The sequence below is a fragment of the Trichomycterus rosablanca genome, chromosome 8 (assembly GCF_030014385.1).
Source record: "Trichomycterus rosablanca isolate fTriRos1 chromosome 8, fTriRos1.hap1, whole genome shotgun sequence".
Lineage (NCBI taxonomy): Eukaryota > Metazoa > Chordata > Actinopteri > Siluriformes > Trichomycteridae > Trichomycterus > Trichomycterus rosablanca.
Genome location: NC_085995.1, coordinates 5,994,274 through 6,011,488, shown reverse-complemented (window position 1 = coordinate 6,011,488; position 17,215 = coordinate 5,994,274). Strand labels below are relative to the sequence as shown.

Below are 17,215 nucleotides of genomic sequence, written 5' to 3'. Positions count from 1 at the left end.
TCAATTGTTCAGAGGTCCAAGATTTGCTCCATACACCAAGTAATGCATCTCTGTGTGTTGATATTTTATAAGAAATGCTTTCAAACAGCAGCTCTGCAATAAATTCCAGCTTTGTGTAATATAATATACAGTTTTTGTTCAGACTGGCCTGTAGACATTCTGATTCAATTCTGAGCTGATTTATTTGGCAACTATCCTGTAAAGTTCAGTCTATCACTGATGCTGTTTGTTCATGTTTCTCATTCGCCATCATGATGTCTTACAGGTCCAATTTAAACATTTAATAAACCATTTACTTTTATTTAAGAGCTGTTAGCCGCTCCATGCTGCTTGAAATCTCACATATTACACACACACACACACACACACACACACACACACACACACACACACACACACACACACACACACACACACACACACACACACACACACACACACACCAATGTGCTAATTGTCAGAGCGCTCTTACAATGATACATGCTGTTTTTTTAACAATCAGCTGATTATAACTCACCAACAGCTGGGTTTATAATTGTGATTTGGTCACAGCTCTTTTTATTGTAGTGTTTCTGGTTTTTGTCCACCATCTGTAAGTGTTCACACCAGTCCCCACAAAAAATTAATAAAAAAATAGAAAAATAACATTTTCATCACACCCCAATCGGTGATGTCATTAAGGTAGCAATAAAAAAGTCAAAACAAGCACCATTACAAAAAGGCAAGATTTACAAACAAGTAGGTCAAATAAATAATATGCAAAAAATAAAAAAAATTACAATTTATGAAGTACGATACAATAAGCCAAAGTGGTCACAGAAAAGGTCAAAGTTTTTTTTTCATTAGAACTTACACTCACAAAACAGAAACGTTCACAAAACTGCAAAACAAAAACACACCAAACCCAACAAGAACAGCCATATTAAAATAACAAACATATACAGCATATACTTTTAGGCAGAAATACATATTTATATAATTGATCATTTCAAAAGCACAGCAGAAAACAGTGTAGAAAAGAGAGCAGAGACAATCAACGATCCACAGCTTGGCGGCTGGATAGCGTTAAACTGCTTGTGTGTGGAAATGAGCGTAATGGAGTCCCTGGAGTTTTTTTGGCTTCCTTTTTAGTCCTGGATCTTGAGCGCTACTACACAGCATGACTAGTTGGAAGGGACCATGTCCTTGATAACCGGTTCTCTGTTTAAATAGGTGGCCCAGTAGACCAGGTTAAAGCTACCGAAGAGCACGGGGAACATTATGCGGGACATGCGGTCGATCTTGCTCACGCTGTTGAAGGTTTTCTTGTTCTCTACTGGTTTGCTCTCGGATTTGGCTTTGCCTGGATCGGTCACTCCGCCTTTAGCAATAGTGGGGAGGACGGAGTCTTTGGTGATGTTGGGAGCGTAGTTAGCCACGGCCACAGCATATGCATTATTCTTCTTAATCACTGAGGCTTTTTCCTTCTTCTGTGAAAGCAAACAACAAAAAAAACCAAACATTGTTTATTGTTATATATCATTCTAAATTAATCTTTGATAAAAATGGGGCTGTAAAGGAACAAACAATGAGTGGGTCCAAGCTGTTAGTGTTTGCTTAACCTTTTACATTCCATAAAAACATTTAAGGCTTTTCAATTAGACAGAGAACCATGTATAAGCAAAGAAACAAGTGAAAAGCCGTTTTATTCTATTGTTTGGTAAATGGCCAAAAGTTCATTGTTACATTTGTAAAGCTATAGACTGCTGAAATATTGCCAGAAGTCAATAACATCACTATTCCCAGGGTAAGTAGAAAGGATGTATTTTAAAATGCCACCCAATGTAGCCTTGCATTTCCTTTATATGTGTGTAAATAATCATTATTATTGTTTGATAGAAGTGTATACCTGTCCACTCGCAAGCTATAGACTGTATAAGGAATTCATTTTGCAAACCACTACTTTTATTACTGCTAAGTCGATGATTTATTCAGGCTGAAGCTGGCATTTCTGGATATCTCAATTTAATTAAAAACAACCTCATGTTCTGAGCAGTTGGCTGTCTGGTGAGAGCCGCCTGTAGAACAAATCATGTGGGTTTAGAGAGCAGGAGGGGAAAGTGTTCCTCCTTATGCAGATTAGAAATGTAATAATTTCATCCCATAGAGAGGAACACTCTGGTACTCTAGTTCACCGTGTCTCATTCTGCATCTTTGGAGTAAATTCAAAATGCAAGCACTAGGAAAAGCAAAGTACCATGTAGCAAAGGTCAATGTTTGTGCTTTTTACTATACGTAGGTTCCGAATTAGCTACAATGACAGACTATCTTTGGCAAAAATCTTTCATTCCTGCCCTTACATACACTATATTGCCAAAAGTATTCACTCATCCATCCAAATAATTGAATTCAGGTGTTCCAATCACTTCCATGGCCACAGGTGTATAAAACCAAGCACCTAGGCCTGCAGACTGCTTCTACAAACATTTGTAAAAGAATGGGTCGTTCTCAGGAGCTCAGTGAATTCCAGCGCAATGCAAAGTGTCGGATGCAGTGGTGTAAAGCATGCCGCCACTGGATTCTAGAGCAGTGGAGACGTGTTCTCTGAAGTGCATATCACGCTTCTCCGTCTGGCAATCAGATGGACGAGTCTGGGTTTGGCAGTTGCCAGGAGAACGGTACTTGTCTTGAGGGGGGATTATGGTGTGGGGTTGTTTTTCAGGAGTTGGGCTCGGCCCCTTAGTTCCAGTGAAAGGAACTCTTAATGCTTTAGCATACCAAGAGATTTTGGACAATTTCATGCTCCCAACTTTGTGGAAACAGTTTGGGGATGGCCCCTTCCTGTTCCAACATGACTGCGCACCAGTGCACAAAGCAAGCTCCATAAAGACATGGATGAGTGAGTTTGGTGTGGAAGAACTTGACTGGCCTGCACAGAGTCCTGACCTCAACCCGATAGAACACCTTTGGGATGAATTAGAGTGGAGACTGTGAGCCAGGCCTTCTCGTGCAACCTCACAAATGCGCATCTGGAAGAATGGTCAAAAATTCCCATAACTCCTAAACCTTGTGGAAAGCCACAAAGCCACTCTTCCCAGAAGAGTTGAAGCTGTTATAGCTGCAAAGGGTGGACCGACATCATATTAAACCCTATAGATTAAGAATGGGATGTCACTCAAGTTCTTATGCGTGTGAAGGCAGACGAGTACTTCTGGCAATATAGTGTACATCCACAAGGACCTGGACAGACAGCTGTTACTACTTCATCCAAAAAACATACAAATGTTTCTTATATTGCTAATAAGCTGAAATGATCCGATTCTGTGTGAATAGTTGTTTACATTGTCAGACCAAAACAGAAAAACCAGTATTGTATAGTGTATAACACAAACTGCTGCATTAGGCCACGTTTATCTGAAATATAAAAGGCAAGTTTGCACAGTTGGATTTTTAAATTGTATTTATAAAAAACTATAAATAAAATTATTAAAACTTTATTTTTTTTAATTGATTCCTGAAATGAAGTGAATGAAGTTCATTTCTTGTCTCAGCTCATGGATGAGAATTGTCAAAAATAAAACAGAAAATATGGTAAATAAAATGTGTGTGCTGAGATGGGTCAAAATTTAAGTTTATTTAAAAAAATGTCATTTTTGTTTGATCACTTGAAAAGTTGATGCACTCGACTCACGCAAGACACATTCATGAATAGGCAATGAGTTCCTTATTTATAGCCGAGCTCTCCTCCAGACTGACAGTGTGAAATTTGATGGGTCATTATTCCCCTGATGTAAATTGATTGTGGAGGAAAAAAAGGACTCTGTTAGAATCTTAATTAGTCTTTCTGGATATAACGAGACAAGATTGACAGCATGCCAGGAGAAATGTAATTTTCATAGCTAACCTATTTGAACTGCATTACTAGCTGTATTTAGAGCTTAAAAACTCAACTTAAACTGATTTATTAAGAGCAACATCTAAATCTAAATGTGTTAGAAACTACATAAGCAAATCATGAATTAAAAAACATCTAATTTATGTTTGACTGTTTAAGCCATATCAGTAAATAAAATTATGCACACAAACACAGTCTTGACAAACAAACATTTTTAATTTCCTTCCGAAATCAATAAATCTATCTATCTATCTATCTATCTATCTATCTATCTATCTATCTATCTATCTATCTATCTATCTATCTATCTATCTATCTATCTATCTATCTATCTATCTATCTATCTATCATTGCCATTAGACTGGGTTTTACTAAGTGGCTCAGTGTGTTTCTTTTTTGCTAAGTAAATTGGTTATTATAAAGTGGAAAAGTTGAGAAGAAACAGCAGATTAATTACAAAGTGTGAGCTTATAGAACAGATCTGTCGAATTTTAATGTCATTCATAGTGTAAAAATAACCTATCCTCGCTATGCCGTTCCAAACTACCAGGTGAGCAGTGATTTATGCTTCACTGAGTGGCTGTCTTGCATGAACTAGATGAAAGCATTACTGTAGAGTTTGGTGTGTGATAATTATACTACTTAAATAAAGTTTGTTGGGCTAATTTTGATGATGTAAGCTTGATGCCATAGTTCCAGTAAATTAAAATTCTAATGCTACAGAATACAATGTCAGTATTGCACAATATTAGAAGATGAAAATTTGCACAGACTCAGTGGCTCAGTGGGGTTAACTGGAGATACAAAATTGCCCATGACTGTGTTTGACATTAACCTTGTAAACTGATGAATCTTGTGTAGTGAGTAACTACCGTTTTTGTCATGAATGTAACCAAAGTGTGTAAAGTGAAGTGAAGTCTGTTAAAGCAGATGTTAGAACAGCAAGAGATCTAAAAGAAATCTTGCCGTTCTGATCCTCTACTCCAGTGTCATTTGCTGCTATGAGTTTGAGTTTGAGAGAAAGAGCCCTGCAAAACCGTGTGTGCATGGGAAGAAACTCATCACACGCAGACAGTCCGAGTAAGCTTCCAGTTTATTGTACGAAGTAAGGAGTTTAAAAAAATGTATACGTGAGAATGTGCACCTTGTCCAAGCTTAGTAGAATTTTAATAAGAGCAGGGACCAAGGAGAATTAGTCATAAGCAGAACCAAGTTAATGGTTAGGGGTGTTGGGGTTGTATGGACATCTTGATGTTTTACCTAACAGTAGCCACAGTAGACAAAATAAATTTCATATTAACAGCCATGAGTTTAGAATAAGAAGTTGAGCAAGCATATATGGATGGGATGTTTGGGTGTCCACATTCTTTTGGTCATGTAGTGTATGTAGTAGTTGTTTATAAAATGTTATTTTATAAATGCTCTGCATCAGAAAATGCTTTTTTTTTTGTTTACAGGAACCAATCATTGAGAATGAATTCATCTAGAAATATCTAAGCATCTCAGAATACATAGTTGGTTTAAGGTTGTTTGACTTGATGAGAACAGTCACCTCAATTCAGCAGAAGTATTTGACCATTTTTGTTAAGCTCCCTTACAAACTGTAATATTCTTGAACTGTATTACATCAGACTCACGTTAAAATCTTGTAATACTTTAGGAACATATTGGATATTATTACATTTTCATGTGTTTCATGTGTGGTGTCTCATCCGTCAAAGCCTGAGAGAACCACAGAATTTCATTTTCATTGAATGTTTCAAAGAAGATTAATAATAATGGTTTATGCTCCGGCTTTTTCTAAGAATGACAATAAAATGAGCAGAATTATCACATTCAGGTAGAAGGACACATAAACAGACAACCAGACAAATGCAGTGAGAGACATGTAGACATCAAGACAAAAGGCTGTATAGATGAACAGACAAGCAAACAAAAGGATGCCTAGACATACAGTGTATCACAAAAGTGAGTACACCCCTCACATTTCTGCAGATATTTAAGTATATCTTTTCATGGGACAACACTGACAAAATGACTTTTTGACACAATGAAAAGTAGTCTGTGTGCAGCTTATATAACAGTGTAAATTTATTCTTTCCTCAAAATAACTCAATATACAGCCATTAATGTCTAAACCACCGGCAACAAAAGTGAGTACACCCCTAAGAGACTACACCCCTAAATGTCCAAATTGAGCACTGCTTATCATTTTCCCTCCAAAATGTCATGTGATTTGTTAGTGTTACTAGGTCTCAGGTGTGCATAGGGAGCAGGTGTGTTCAATTTAGTAGTACAGCTCTCACACTCTCTCATACTGGTCACTGAAAGTTCCAACATGGCACCTCATGGCAAAGAACTCTCTGAGGATCTTAAAAGACGAATTGTTGCGCTACATGAAGATGGCCAAGGCTACAAGAAGATTGCCAACACCCTGAAACTGAGCTGCAGCACAGTGGCCAAGATTATCCAGCGTTTTAAAAGAGCAGGGTCCACTCAGAACAGACCTCGCGTTGGTCGTCCAAAGAAGCTGAGTGCACGTGCTCAGCGTCACATCCAACTGCTGTCTATGAAAGACAGGCGCAGGAGTGCTGTCAGCATTGCTGCAGAGATTGAAAAGGTGGGGGGTCAGCCTGTCAGTGCTCAGACCATACGCCGCACACTACATCAAATTGGTCTGCATGGCTGTCACCCCAGAAGGAAGCCTCTTCTGAAGTCTCTACACAAGAAAGCCCGCAAACAGTTTGCTGAAGACATGTCAACAAAGGACATGGATTACTGGAACCATGTCCTATGGTCTGATGAGACCAAGATTAATTTGTTTGGTTCAGATGGTCTCAAGCATGTGTGGCGGCAATCAGGTGAGGAGTACAAAGATAAGTGTGTCATGCCTACAGTCAAGCATGGTGGTGGGAATGCAATGGTCTGGGGCTGCATGAGTGCAGCAGGTGTTGGGGAGTTACATTTCATTGAGGGACACATGAACTCCAATATGTACTGTGAAATACTGAAGCAGAGCATGATCCCCTCCCTCCGGAAACTGGGTCGCAGGGCAGTGTTCCAGCATGATAATGACCCCAAACACACCTCTAAGACGACCACTGCTTTATTGAAGAGGCTGAGGGTAAAGGTGATGGACTGGCAAAGCATGTCTCCAGACCTAAACCCAATAGAACATCTTTGGGGCATCCTCAAGCGGAAGGTGGAGGAGCGCGAAGTCTCGAATATCCGCCAGCTCCGTGATGTCGTCATGGAGGAGTGGAAAAGCATTCCAGTGGCAACCTGTGAAGCTCTGGTAAACTCCATGCCCAGGAAAGTTAAGGCAGTTCTGGGAAATAATGGTGGCCACACAAAATATTGACACTTCAGGAACTTTCACTAAGGGGTGTACTCACTTTTGTTGCCGGTGGTTTAGACATTAATGGCTGTATATTGAGTTATTTTGAGGGAAGAATAAATTTACACTGTTATACAAGCTGCACACAGACTACTTTTCATTGTGTCAAAGTGTCATTTTGTCAGTGGTGTCCCATGAAAAGATATACTTAAATATCTGCAGAAATGTGAGGGGTGTACTCACTTTTGTGATACACTGTACAAGCATGTAGAGTCTACACTATGAGACTAGTCGCTCATTTCCAGTGTATCTTCTGATTTACACAAATTTGATTTTGTTAGGTAATTTGATCATATAATATTTGTTAAGGCTAGGATCTGTAAAATATGTCAGCACCTGTTTTACTGAGACAGGACGCCAATCCATCGTGAGGCCTTGCCAGTCATGTCTGTATTTAAGACATTGCTAATCGTGTCTGTCTGTCTGTAGAATTCTGACCAGCCGTTTGCACTGCTAGGGATTCGAACCTTGAATCTCAACAGTAGTGGGATAGCATGATTTACCGCTGTGCTATCCAAGTGCCCACAGATTATAAAATTAAGTGTAAGTGCATTTAACAATGTAAATGTCATGCAGTTGATTGCTTATTTGCTTATACTTACCACTTAACACATATATAAACATATAATTTAGGTAATGAAGATGTTACTTGCAGTCTTAGAAATCCTGCAGTAGGTCATTAACGTTATTAAAATTAAAAAGAAAAAAAATCACTCCCGTTTCTAATGAAATGGTCAGAATATAAAGTAGTCAGATCAATACAGTAACCCTTTCTGTGTCAGATCAGAAAAGGTCACTGGGTAATTATACACGTTCATTACCTTGTCAAAGACCACACTCTTGCCGTCCCAGGCCCAGCCGCGCTTCGTGAAGTAGTTGACTGTTGCAAATTCAATGAGGGCGGAGAAGACAAACGCGTAGCACACGGCAATAAACCAGTCCATGGCAGTGGCATAGGCTACTTTAGGCAGGGAGTTGCGGGCACTGATACTCAGAGTGGTCATGGTCAGTACAGTTGTCACACCTGAATAACACAGAGACATGAACAGGGCTGAATAAACATCCAATTACAATGCAGACTGAATAAAAGAATTGCAAGAGGTGATAATGAATTACTGCAGACTGCAATGTAAATTAAAGGTTTAGCAAAGCAGCAACACTCTTGGAAGGCAAACCAAAAATATCCTCTACACTAGACCTATTACGTAACTAAAAATGGTTACACAGTGTCCTGTAATGCCTCATTGAACTAAATTATCTCTCCTCTCTAATTTCCCTGCCCCTGTCCCCAGTATTCAACACTAAAATGTATTTATAACTGGATTTTGTCTAGAAAATTAAAACAAAGGCTTGTTGAATGGCTGCTGGCCTGGGTTGTTTTTAGTATGTGTAAATAATGCATTGCAGTAACCATATCCCAAAGACAAAACACCAAGCTTCATTAAGCTCCCCTCGCAATTTTATTTCAAGTGTACATTAAATGTCTTGCTTTAGCTTTGCTAAAAATGACAAAGCTGGTGCGCTTGGCTGGAGCAGTGGTCTACCCACCATCGAAGAGCGCTTGAGCTCTCCAGTTTGTTTCTTAGCTGTGCTATTAAGCTGACCAGGTAACTAACAGGCACAGTTGGGTGTGTCAAAGGAGAAAAGGTCAAGGAGGTTTCAATGCTGCTACATAAGTGTGACCTTTGCTGTTTGGGTCATTTACAGGAGCACAGTGTGGCTCTTCATATGTAATACAACGCTCTCTTGGAATCCACTGCTGGAAAGGGGCAAAGAAGTAAGCAGCAACTGCATGTACGCAAGGAGTGTGTGATAGTCTGCGTCAATCCTTGGCCAGTGCAGGAGTGGTGCATGCAGAAAGAAAAATGCATACAATGATATCATAAGGTTTGAGGTTGGCAAGTTTTAGGGGATGAGTGTCACACCTAATCACATCTAAACCTGTGTTCAGAGCAGTATAACTTTGGCATGCACAGAGGAACAAGCTTTGCTCCTAATATTCCTCTCCCAGCCTTAACCCAACAGTTTACAGCCATTGTTGCTTGTAAAATACCCAACAACTGATGGATTAGTGCATTTGACTGACACGCCAACCAACCACACAACCAAGTACTTGTTTTTGAGCCTGGAAATTGAAGAAGCCGATATGAATGTCTGAAAATGTCTTTTTGATATTTTTATATAAATTCTTCATACATTGCATTCTCTAGGTTAAGTTTTATATTCTCTACGACTTTGTAAACATGACTTTCATTTAGACATATTGTAGTTTCAGCAAACTGTCAGACAGTGGTGTCAGACTGAATTGGATATTGGATAAGAAAAAAAAGTGATTCCTGAATAAGATGCCACCCATCATGAAGTATACTAAATACAACCCTGGTGGACAGCTAGAATTACATTATATTATTGTTTTTTCTTTGGAATTCCAAAATGAATGAAATTGTTAATTGTTTATAATAGAAATTGTGAGAATCCTTAAACAATTGAGATAGAACAAAGCAGAGGTGAACGTAATGGACAGAAAAATAATTTGTGTAATAAAGCAGCAATGTATAAAGGGAGTGGCATTGCAGCGGCATTGAGCTGGGTAATAAAGCAGCATTGTATTAATATAGATTATTTGGGATGAGCAGGAAATGCGAATGAATGAGGGGTGCTCACATTTCTAATCACCTCATTTATATTGATAGGAAACGTACTAGTGATAATCTGAGAATTCAGACAGAGTGGATCTCATATAGCTTTGCTTCAAAAGAGGATCAGTCTCCTGAGAGTAAATAAGGGGATTTAAACACCCACTGAATGCAGGGGAATATTGGCAGGTAGATTTGCTTCACCCACCAAATGTGGCACAGATTAATAAAGATGGTTCATAATACCCCTCTTCTGCTCATTTCTAATCTTGTATGATTAAACAGTCAATCATTAGAATGTGACTTTACAGCCTGAATCCATAAATCCATAACATGCCTAAGGTTTTCCTTTATTAAAAAGTTGGATCAGGAACTAAACACATCTAAATATTTTACAGCTGCAGTCTGTCATTATTTTATAAAGCTCTGCAAATTTCAATTCACCCTAAATTACATGTAGACAATATTAATACAGAATAACCTACAGTTTCTGAATAACAAAATAGTATACACTAATATTTTCTTTCTTTTCATATTAACACTAATATTTAAAATATAGTTCACAATTTATTCAAAAATTAAGCATTTCTTTGGTTCCAATATTCTCAAATATTTGCATGTTTTATTGTTCAGAAAAAGCAAAAGATAAAAGTGGTGTATGTTTATGCTGTTAACAGAACTGATTATTCACTACTTCAATAAATAAAGGCCAGTGTCCATTCATGACTTGGATAAGGATCAGATCACATTTTATTAGTAATAAATGTAAAAATCCATGTTATTCCAAAAAGTCTCTACTATTTTTCTTGCAGGTTTGATAAAAACAAGAAAAAGATTAACATGTAGAATGGTTACAAATTGGGTTTCATTTCACAGATTGTTGTCCTGTTGGAATTCTATTTAATAATCATACAATAGCACACGTTCTTACCTAGCCATTCTATAATAATAGCACATAAAAATAAAAAGGCACTATGCATTTTATCAGTCACATACTCTACATTAGTCACAGTGAACCATTGGCCTGACTAAAATCATCCAACAGAAGAGAGATGGTGTTTCTCTCCTGGCATCGTGACTCACATCTGACATGCATCACAACACAAGACCTGTGTAACACTGAAAATACAACCATAATATAATAATAATAATAAAAGACTGACATCTGTAAGCATTGTATTAGTTTACTGGCTATAAATGTTCACATTATACTCTGGCATGGGATATAAAATTTTGATATAATACAGCTGAAAGTACCTTCATACATTTTAAATGAGAAACAAAATGGATATTTTTGAACAATGGTTGTGGCATAAATAGTCACAGTCTCTCTAGAGTTTGTACATTTACATCGGCTTTGTAGACTTCTTTATTCTAAATGTGAAGCACCTCATAGACCTGGGTATAATGAACTTACTTTTGTTTGTTATGTATTATACACTGATCAGCCATAACATTAAAACCATCTCCTTGTTTCTACACTCACTATCCATTTTATCAGCTCCACTTACCATATAGAAGCACTTTGTAGTTCTACAATTACTGACTGTAGTCCATCTGTTTCTCTACATACTTTTTTAGCCTGCTCTCACCCTGTTCTTTAATGGTCAGGACCCCCACAGGACCACCACAGAGCAGGTATTGTTTAGGTGGTGGATCATTCTCAGCACTGCAGTAACAATGACATGGTGGTGGTGTGTTAGTGTTAGTATGTGTTGTGCTGGTATGAGTGGATCAGACACAGCAACACTGCTGGACAGATGGACTACAGTCAGTAATTGTAGAACTAAAAAGTACTTCTATATGATAAGTGAAGCCAATAAAATGGACAATGTGTAAAGAAATGAGGAAGTGGTTTTAATATTATGGCTGATCGGTGTATTACCCGTGAATATATCCACTTCAGATTAACAGATAGTGTTCATTTTGGAACAATAAACTTTATGGCACTAATTCACCCCACCTTGTTTTAATAAATACAGTGTATCACAAAAGTGAGTACACCCCTCACATTTCTGCAAATATTTCATTATATCTTTTCATGGGACAACACTATAGACATGAAACTTGGATATAACTTAGAGTAGTCAGTGCACAACTTGTATAGCAGTGTAGATTTACTGTCTTCTGAAAATAACTCAACACACAGCCATTAATGTCTAAATAGCTGGCAACATAAGTGAGTACACCCCACAGTGAACATGTCCAAATTGTGCCCAAATGTGTCGTTGTCCCTCCCTGGTGTCATGTGTCAAAATCCCAGGTGTAAATGGGGAGCAGGGCTGTTAAATTTGGTGTTTTGGGTACAATTCTCTCATACTGGCCACTGGATATTCAACATGGCACCTCATGGCAAAGAACTCTCTGAGGATGTGAGAAATAGAATTGTTGCTCTCCACAAAGATGGCCTGGGCTATAAGAAGATTGCTAACACCCTGAAACTGAGCTACAGCATGGTGGCCAAGGTCATACAGCGGTTTTCCAGGACAGGTTCCACTCGGAACAGGCTTCGCCAGGGTCGACCAAAGGAGTTGAGTCCACGTGTTCGGCGTCATATCCAGAGGTTGGCTTTAAAAAATAGACACATGAGTGCTGCCAGCATTGCTGCAGAGGTTGAAGACGTGGGAGGTCAGCCTGTCAGTGCTCAGACCATACGCCGCACACTGCATCAACTCGGTCTGCATGGTCGTCATCCCAGAAGGAAGTTGACGCACAAGAAAGCCAGCAAACAGTTTGCTGAAAACAAGCAGTCCAAGAACATGGATTACTAGAATGCCCTGTGGTCTGACGAGACCAAGATAAACTTGTTTGGCTCAGATGGTGTCCAGCATGTGTGGCGGCGCCCTGGTGAGAAGTACCAAGAAACTGTATCTTGCCTACAGTCAAGCATGGTGGTGGTAGCATCATGGTCTTGGGCTGCATGAGTGCTGCTGGCACTGGCGAGCTGCAGTTCATTGAGGGAAACATGAATTCCAACATGTACTGTGACATTCTGAAACAGAGCATGATCCCCTCCCTTCGAAAACTGGGCCTCATGGCAGTTTTCCAACAGGATAACGACCCCAAACACAACCTCCAAGATGACAACTGCCTTGCTGAGGAAGCTGAAGGTAAAGGTGATGGACTAAACCCAATTGAGCACCTGTGGCGCATCCTCAAGTGGAAGGTGGAGGAGTTCAAGGTGTCTAACATCCACCAGCTCCGTGATGTCATCATGGAGGAGTGGAAGAGGATTCCAGTAGCAACCTGTGCAGCTCTGGTGAATTCCATGCCCAGGAGGGTTAAGGCAGTGCTGGATAATAATGGTGGTCACACAAAATATTGACACTTTGGGCACAATTTGGACATGTTCACTGTGGGGTGTACTCACTTATGTTGCCAGCCATTTAGACATTAATGGCTGTGTGTTGAGTTATTTTCAGAAGACAGTAAATCTACACTGCTATACAAGTTGTACACTGACTACTCTAAGTTATATCCAAGTTTTAGTTCTATAGTGTTGTCCCATGAAAAGATATAATGAAATATTTGCAGAAATGTGAGGGGTGTACTCACTTTTGTGATACACTGTAGATAGATAGATAACTTTATTAATCCCATAGGGAAAGTCAGTATAGCTGAAGTTCCCTGACCGGGAATCGAACCCAGGCCGCGGCGGTGAGAGCGCCGAATCCTAGCCACTAGACCACCAGGAATAAAAACTAAAATAAAACTAGTAATTGTAAACGTTATTATATTTACTGTATCACTTTCATTCATTTGTGGTGCTTAAATTTTTTTAAACATATAATTTTTATCCATAATATAAATTCAAAGACAAGTGCTCTAATAATTCACACATTGGACCAATCACACTGTTTATAGCCAAAAGATTTTTGCCATGCCAGTTCTGCTTCAATTTCTACTGATTTGTCAGAGAAGATAGAAAATTATTGGGCTTGGGTTTCTGTCATGAACAGCAATCACCTGGTAGTAGCACAATATAACCTTTCACTATAAAAAACCATCATAAAACATTAGAAACCATCATAAAGGTGATTTAGAGAGATGGATTAAGGACAGTTTTGCACATTTCCATTATACCAGTTACTGACTGGACAATGTACGTCATAAAAACAGGTGAGCACATTTAGAAAGCTTGGATTTGATGGTAACAGAAACTGTCATTTTTATTGAGTATTGTGGAAACCCACCCCCACCTCATTCACACTGCATGATGCTGACTGATAAGAGCAAACAGAATGTCTGAAATGTGACCAAATGGAGCGAATGCCATAACAAATGGGGACCTATTCGGACAGGGTTCAGTGCTCAGGATGATAGAGTTTTGTACCAAACATTTATGGTCTTTTCTGGGATAGGCTTCTAAGACGGATAAGCTTCTAGTGGATTGTTTATTCTATAAAACCAGATGTTTGTGCATTAGTGCATTGTGCTCAGTTTAAATACTGAGGGGTGTGAAAAAGTAATTGACCCTTTTTACCTTTAATCTTAAATTATTCCACAAAACAACACATTAAAGTGCAAACCATTTTGTAAATTGGCATTTCATTTATTTAAAAGATAAAAGGTATCCCATTATTAAATTAGCTAATTCAGCTTGGTATCAGAAAGTGCGGTCTTATAATAAAAGTCAAGCAGTCACCTTAAACTTTCTAAAAAACACTAAGCCACAATCTAAAAAAATCAGAATAAGAAATATCAAATATCACTCTGGAAAGTTTACTAAACCAATCCTAATGTTACAAGACTTTACCGAACCACAGTGAGAGACGATATCTTAAAGATATAGTGATAAATCTGATAACATTTTTCCAAGGGGTCAGTAAACATTTATTTAATAAGACGCCAAAGATCTAATAAAGATCTTAATCATCTTTTGATGTAGAGATGTAGATAGTCTCAGATTTTCAAACAGACAGGGATGTTTGTTCTACCACTTGGGTGCTCATATATAAAATAGACTAAAATAGGAATTATGGAGGTGCAGCAAGTAGAAAACCACACAAAGAAAAAACAACTGAAAAAAGACCTTTTAGGATAATATTGTATTAGCAGGTGAATGTTTTATAAATAACCAGGGATTTAATAGTTATAACATTATAATAACAGTCAAAAATGTGTTGTGTTGACGCCAATAATTAATACAATCAATAAATAGAAGTACATCTTTTACAGCAATTAAACCATTTTTCACAGCCATACATGCAACATTAAGCATATCCAATTAACAAGAAGTACAAACAAGTTTGTAAACTGGTACACTTACCAAACACAGTCCTGGCAGGCACTGACTCACGATTTAGCCAAAAGGAGACCTGGGACAGGATGACGGTCATGATGCACGGTAGGTACGTCTGAATCACAAAGTAACCAATCTTCCTCTTTAGGTGGAAGTGAGCCGTCATCACTGCATACTCACCTGCAAATAGGAGGAAAGTTTTAGTAAAAGCACAGGAATGATGGGTGTGTAAAAATTCACAGATTTTAAATGTTAAAAAGTCATCTTTGACCCATTTACTGCACATATAAGTGTAAATACTGCTCTCCACTATAACAATGCTAGAGATTTCTTACTTTCAGGTCTTTGCCAGATCATACAACACTCAAAATGGAAGAAAATATTACTACTGATATCGAATTCATACTGGGTTCGAATCTCAGCTGTGCTATCGGCTGGCCAGGCATCTACACAGACATGATAAGCTATGTCTCGGTGGCCAAAGCCCAGTAATGGTTTGGATTGGAAACCTGTTGCACCCAGTGTTTGGTGAAAATGTATGTAAATTTTTTGAATCACATACTCCTATAGAATTTTAAAAATATTGGATGTGTGTTGCCCATGGCAACAGAAGAAATATGAGTATGTGGATTCTGGGCTTGAAAAAGGATGCCTTGATGCTGTCACTTGGCAAGTGGGAATTCCTTCTCTGTCTGCCACGTGAGCTTGCAGAGGGATTTTACCATACTTCCTTAAATGCTGTTATTATACAATATACTTAAGAAATATGGGCTGAACATCACAATTACAAATGTGTTTCATATTAAAAAACAGGAAAAAGACAGAGTCCTCAGACCACAGAGGATGCTTTTTCGATTCAGAAAACATTGCCAGTGAAAAGGTGTGTACTGACATCATAGAATGTTTGTTACATTTTGTCCCTGAAATAGGTTCACTGGTCAACTGTCAGTGCTGGATCTGTGGAGCAATAACAAATCAGCTGCAAAGTGATAAACCTCATAAGCTCAAACAATGACAGTGCTGAGTATTACTATTATTAAGTGCCGTCACTTAAATTCCGACTCCTGGTGACCAGATGGATAGCGTTTTTCCAGAACACCCTGTCTTCTTTTTGGGTGTTCATGCTTTGTTATGTCTCATTCATTGTTCCTTTAATTGTATCCAATCTTTATAGTCTGGTTAAGGTGGCAGATGGCAGGCTGGTGTAAATAAGCAGCCAGCTTCTGCACGTTTTGGAGGGGGCGGATGCTAGTCGTTGGCTCTTTTTGGCCAGCTTGGGGGGTGGTGCAAGCAGCCAAGGAATTGCAATAGGGAATTGGAAATGACTAGATTGGGAGAAACAGGAAAAAAAAGAACTGTTTGTCAGAGTAACAGGATAACAATGGTTAAGCGGTTAGCACATTAGCCCAGTGTATCTAGCATTCTGAGCTATAGAAACATGACAGGCTGCCGAGCTTGACAGCAACAGCGAGAAACCCTCACAGGAAAGCATCCACGAAACAAACAGAGAGAAAGCAGGATGCTTGTTGCCCATGGCAACAGAGGAAATATAGGTATGTGGATTCTGGGCTTGAAAAAGGATGCCTTGATGCTGTCACTTGGCAAAGTGGGAATTCCTGCTCCGTCTGCCAAGTAAGCTAGCAGAGGGATTTTACCATTTTTTTCTTCTAGTGCTGTCATTATACAGTGTTCTTGATAAATATGGGCTGAATAATAGGACTAAAATAGGTCATCATTTAAAAAAGAAGAAAAATGTTTTGTGTATATATATATATACATTTGTAAACATTAACACAATACCTAAGTGGGTCATACATATTATGTATTTCTATTATATTGTAAATGACACTGTAAATGACACAAGTTGTGGTCAGTGGTGCAGTAAGGTTCACTGGCTTCAAATGAGTTGTGGTAAGTAGCTCAGGGTTAGAGAAATCCTACATTAAAGCTAGAATTGAATACAGGTCTGTGTTTGGTCCACATTGGCAGGTTAGTTGCATCACTGCAGGAGGAAACCGATTCTGCCAGTTTATTGGCGTATTTGCTTGTCAGAGTAGGAGAAACAG

The 17,215-nt window shown here is 38.6% G+C and overlaps 1 protein-coding gene and 1 non-coding gene across 2 annotated transcripts in view; both read right to left on the bottom strand.

Moving 5' to 3' along the window:
* Positions 1-820: 820 nt before the first annotated feature.
* Positions 821-17,215, bottom strand: part of LOC134319661 (gamma-aminobutyric acid receptor subunit alpha-2) — a 54,431-nt gene continuing 38,036 nt past the window's right edge. The window contains exons 7-9 of the mRNA XM_063000955.1: positions 15,177-15,329; positions 8,093-8,295; positions 821-1,469 (exon numbers count right to left, since the gene is read on the bottom strand). Coding sequence (XP_062857025.1) covers positions 1,164-1,469; positions 8,093-8,295; positions 15,177-15,329 — 662 coding nt within the window. The 3' untranslated portion in view covers positions 821-1,163. The remainder of the gene's footprint in view (positions 1,470-8,092; positions 8,296-15,176; positions 15,330-17,215) is intronic.
* On the bottom strand, positions 13,531-13,602 carry trnae-cuc (transfer RNA glutamic acid (anticodon CUC)). Its single transcript has one exon. It is a non-coding gene; the product is annotated as a tRNA-Glu (tRNA).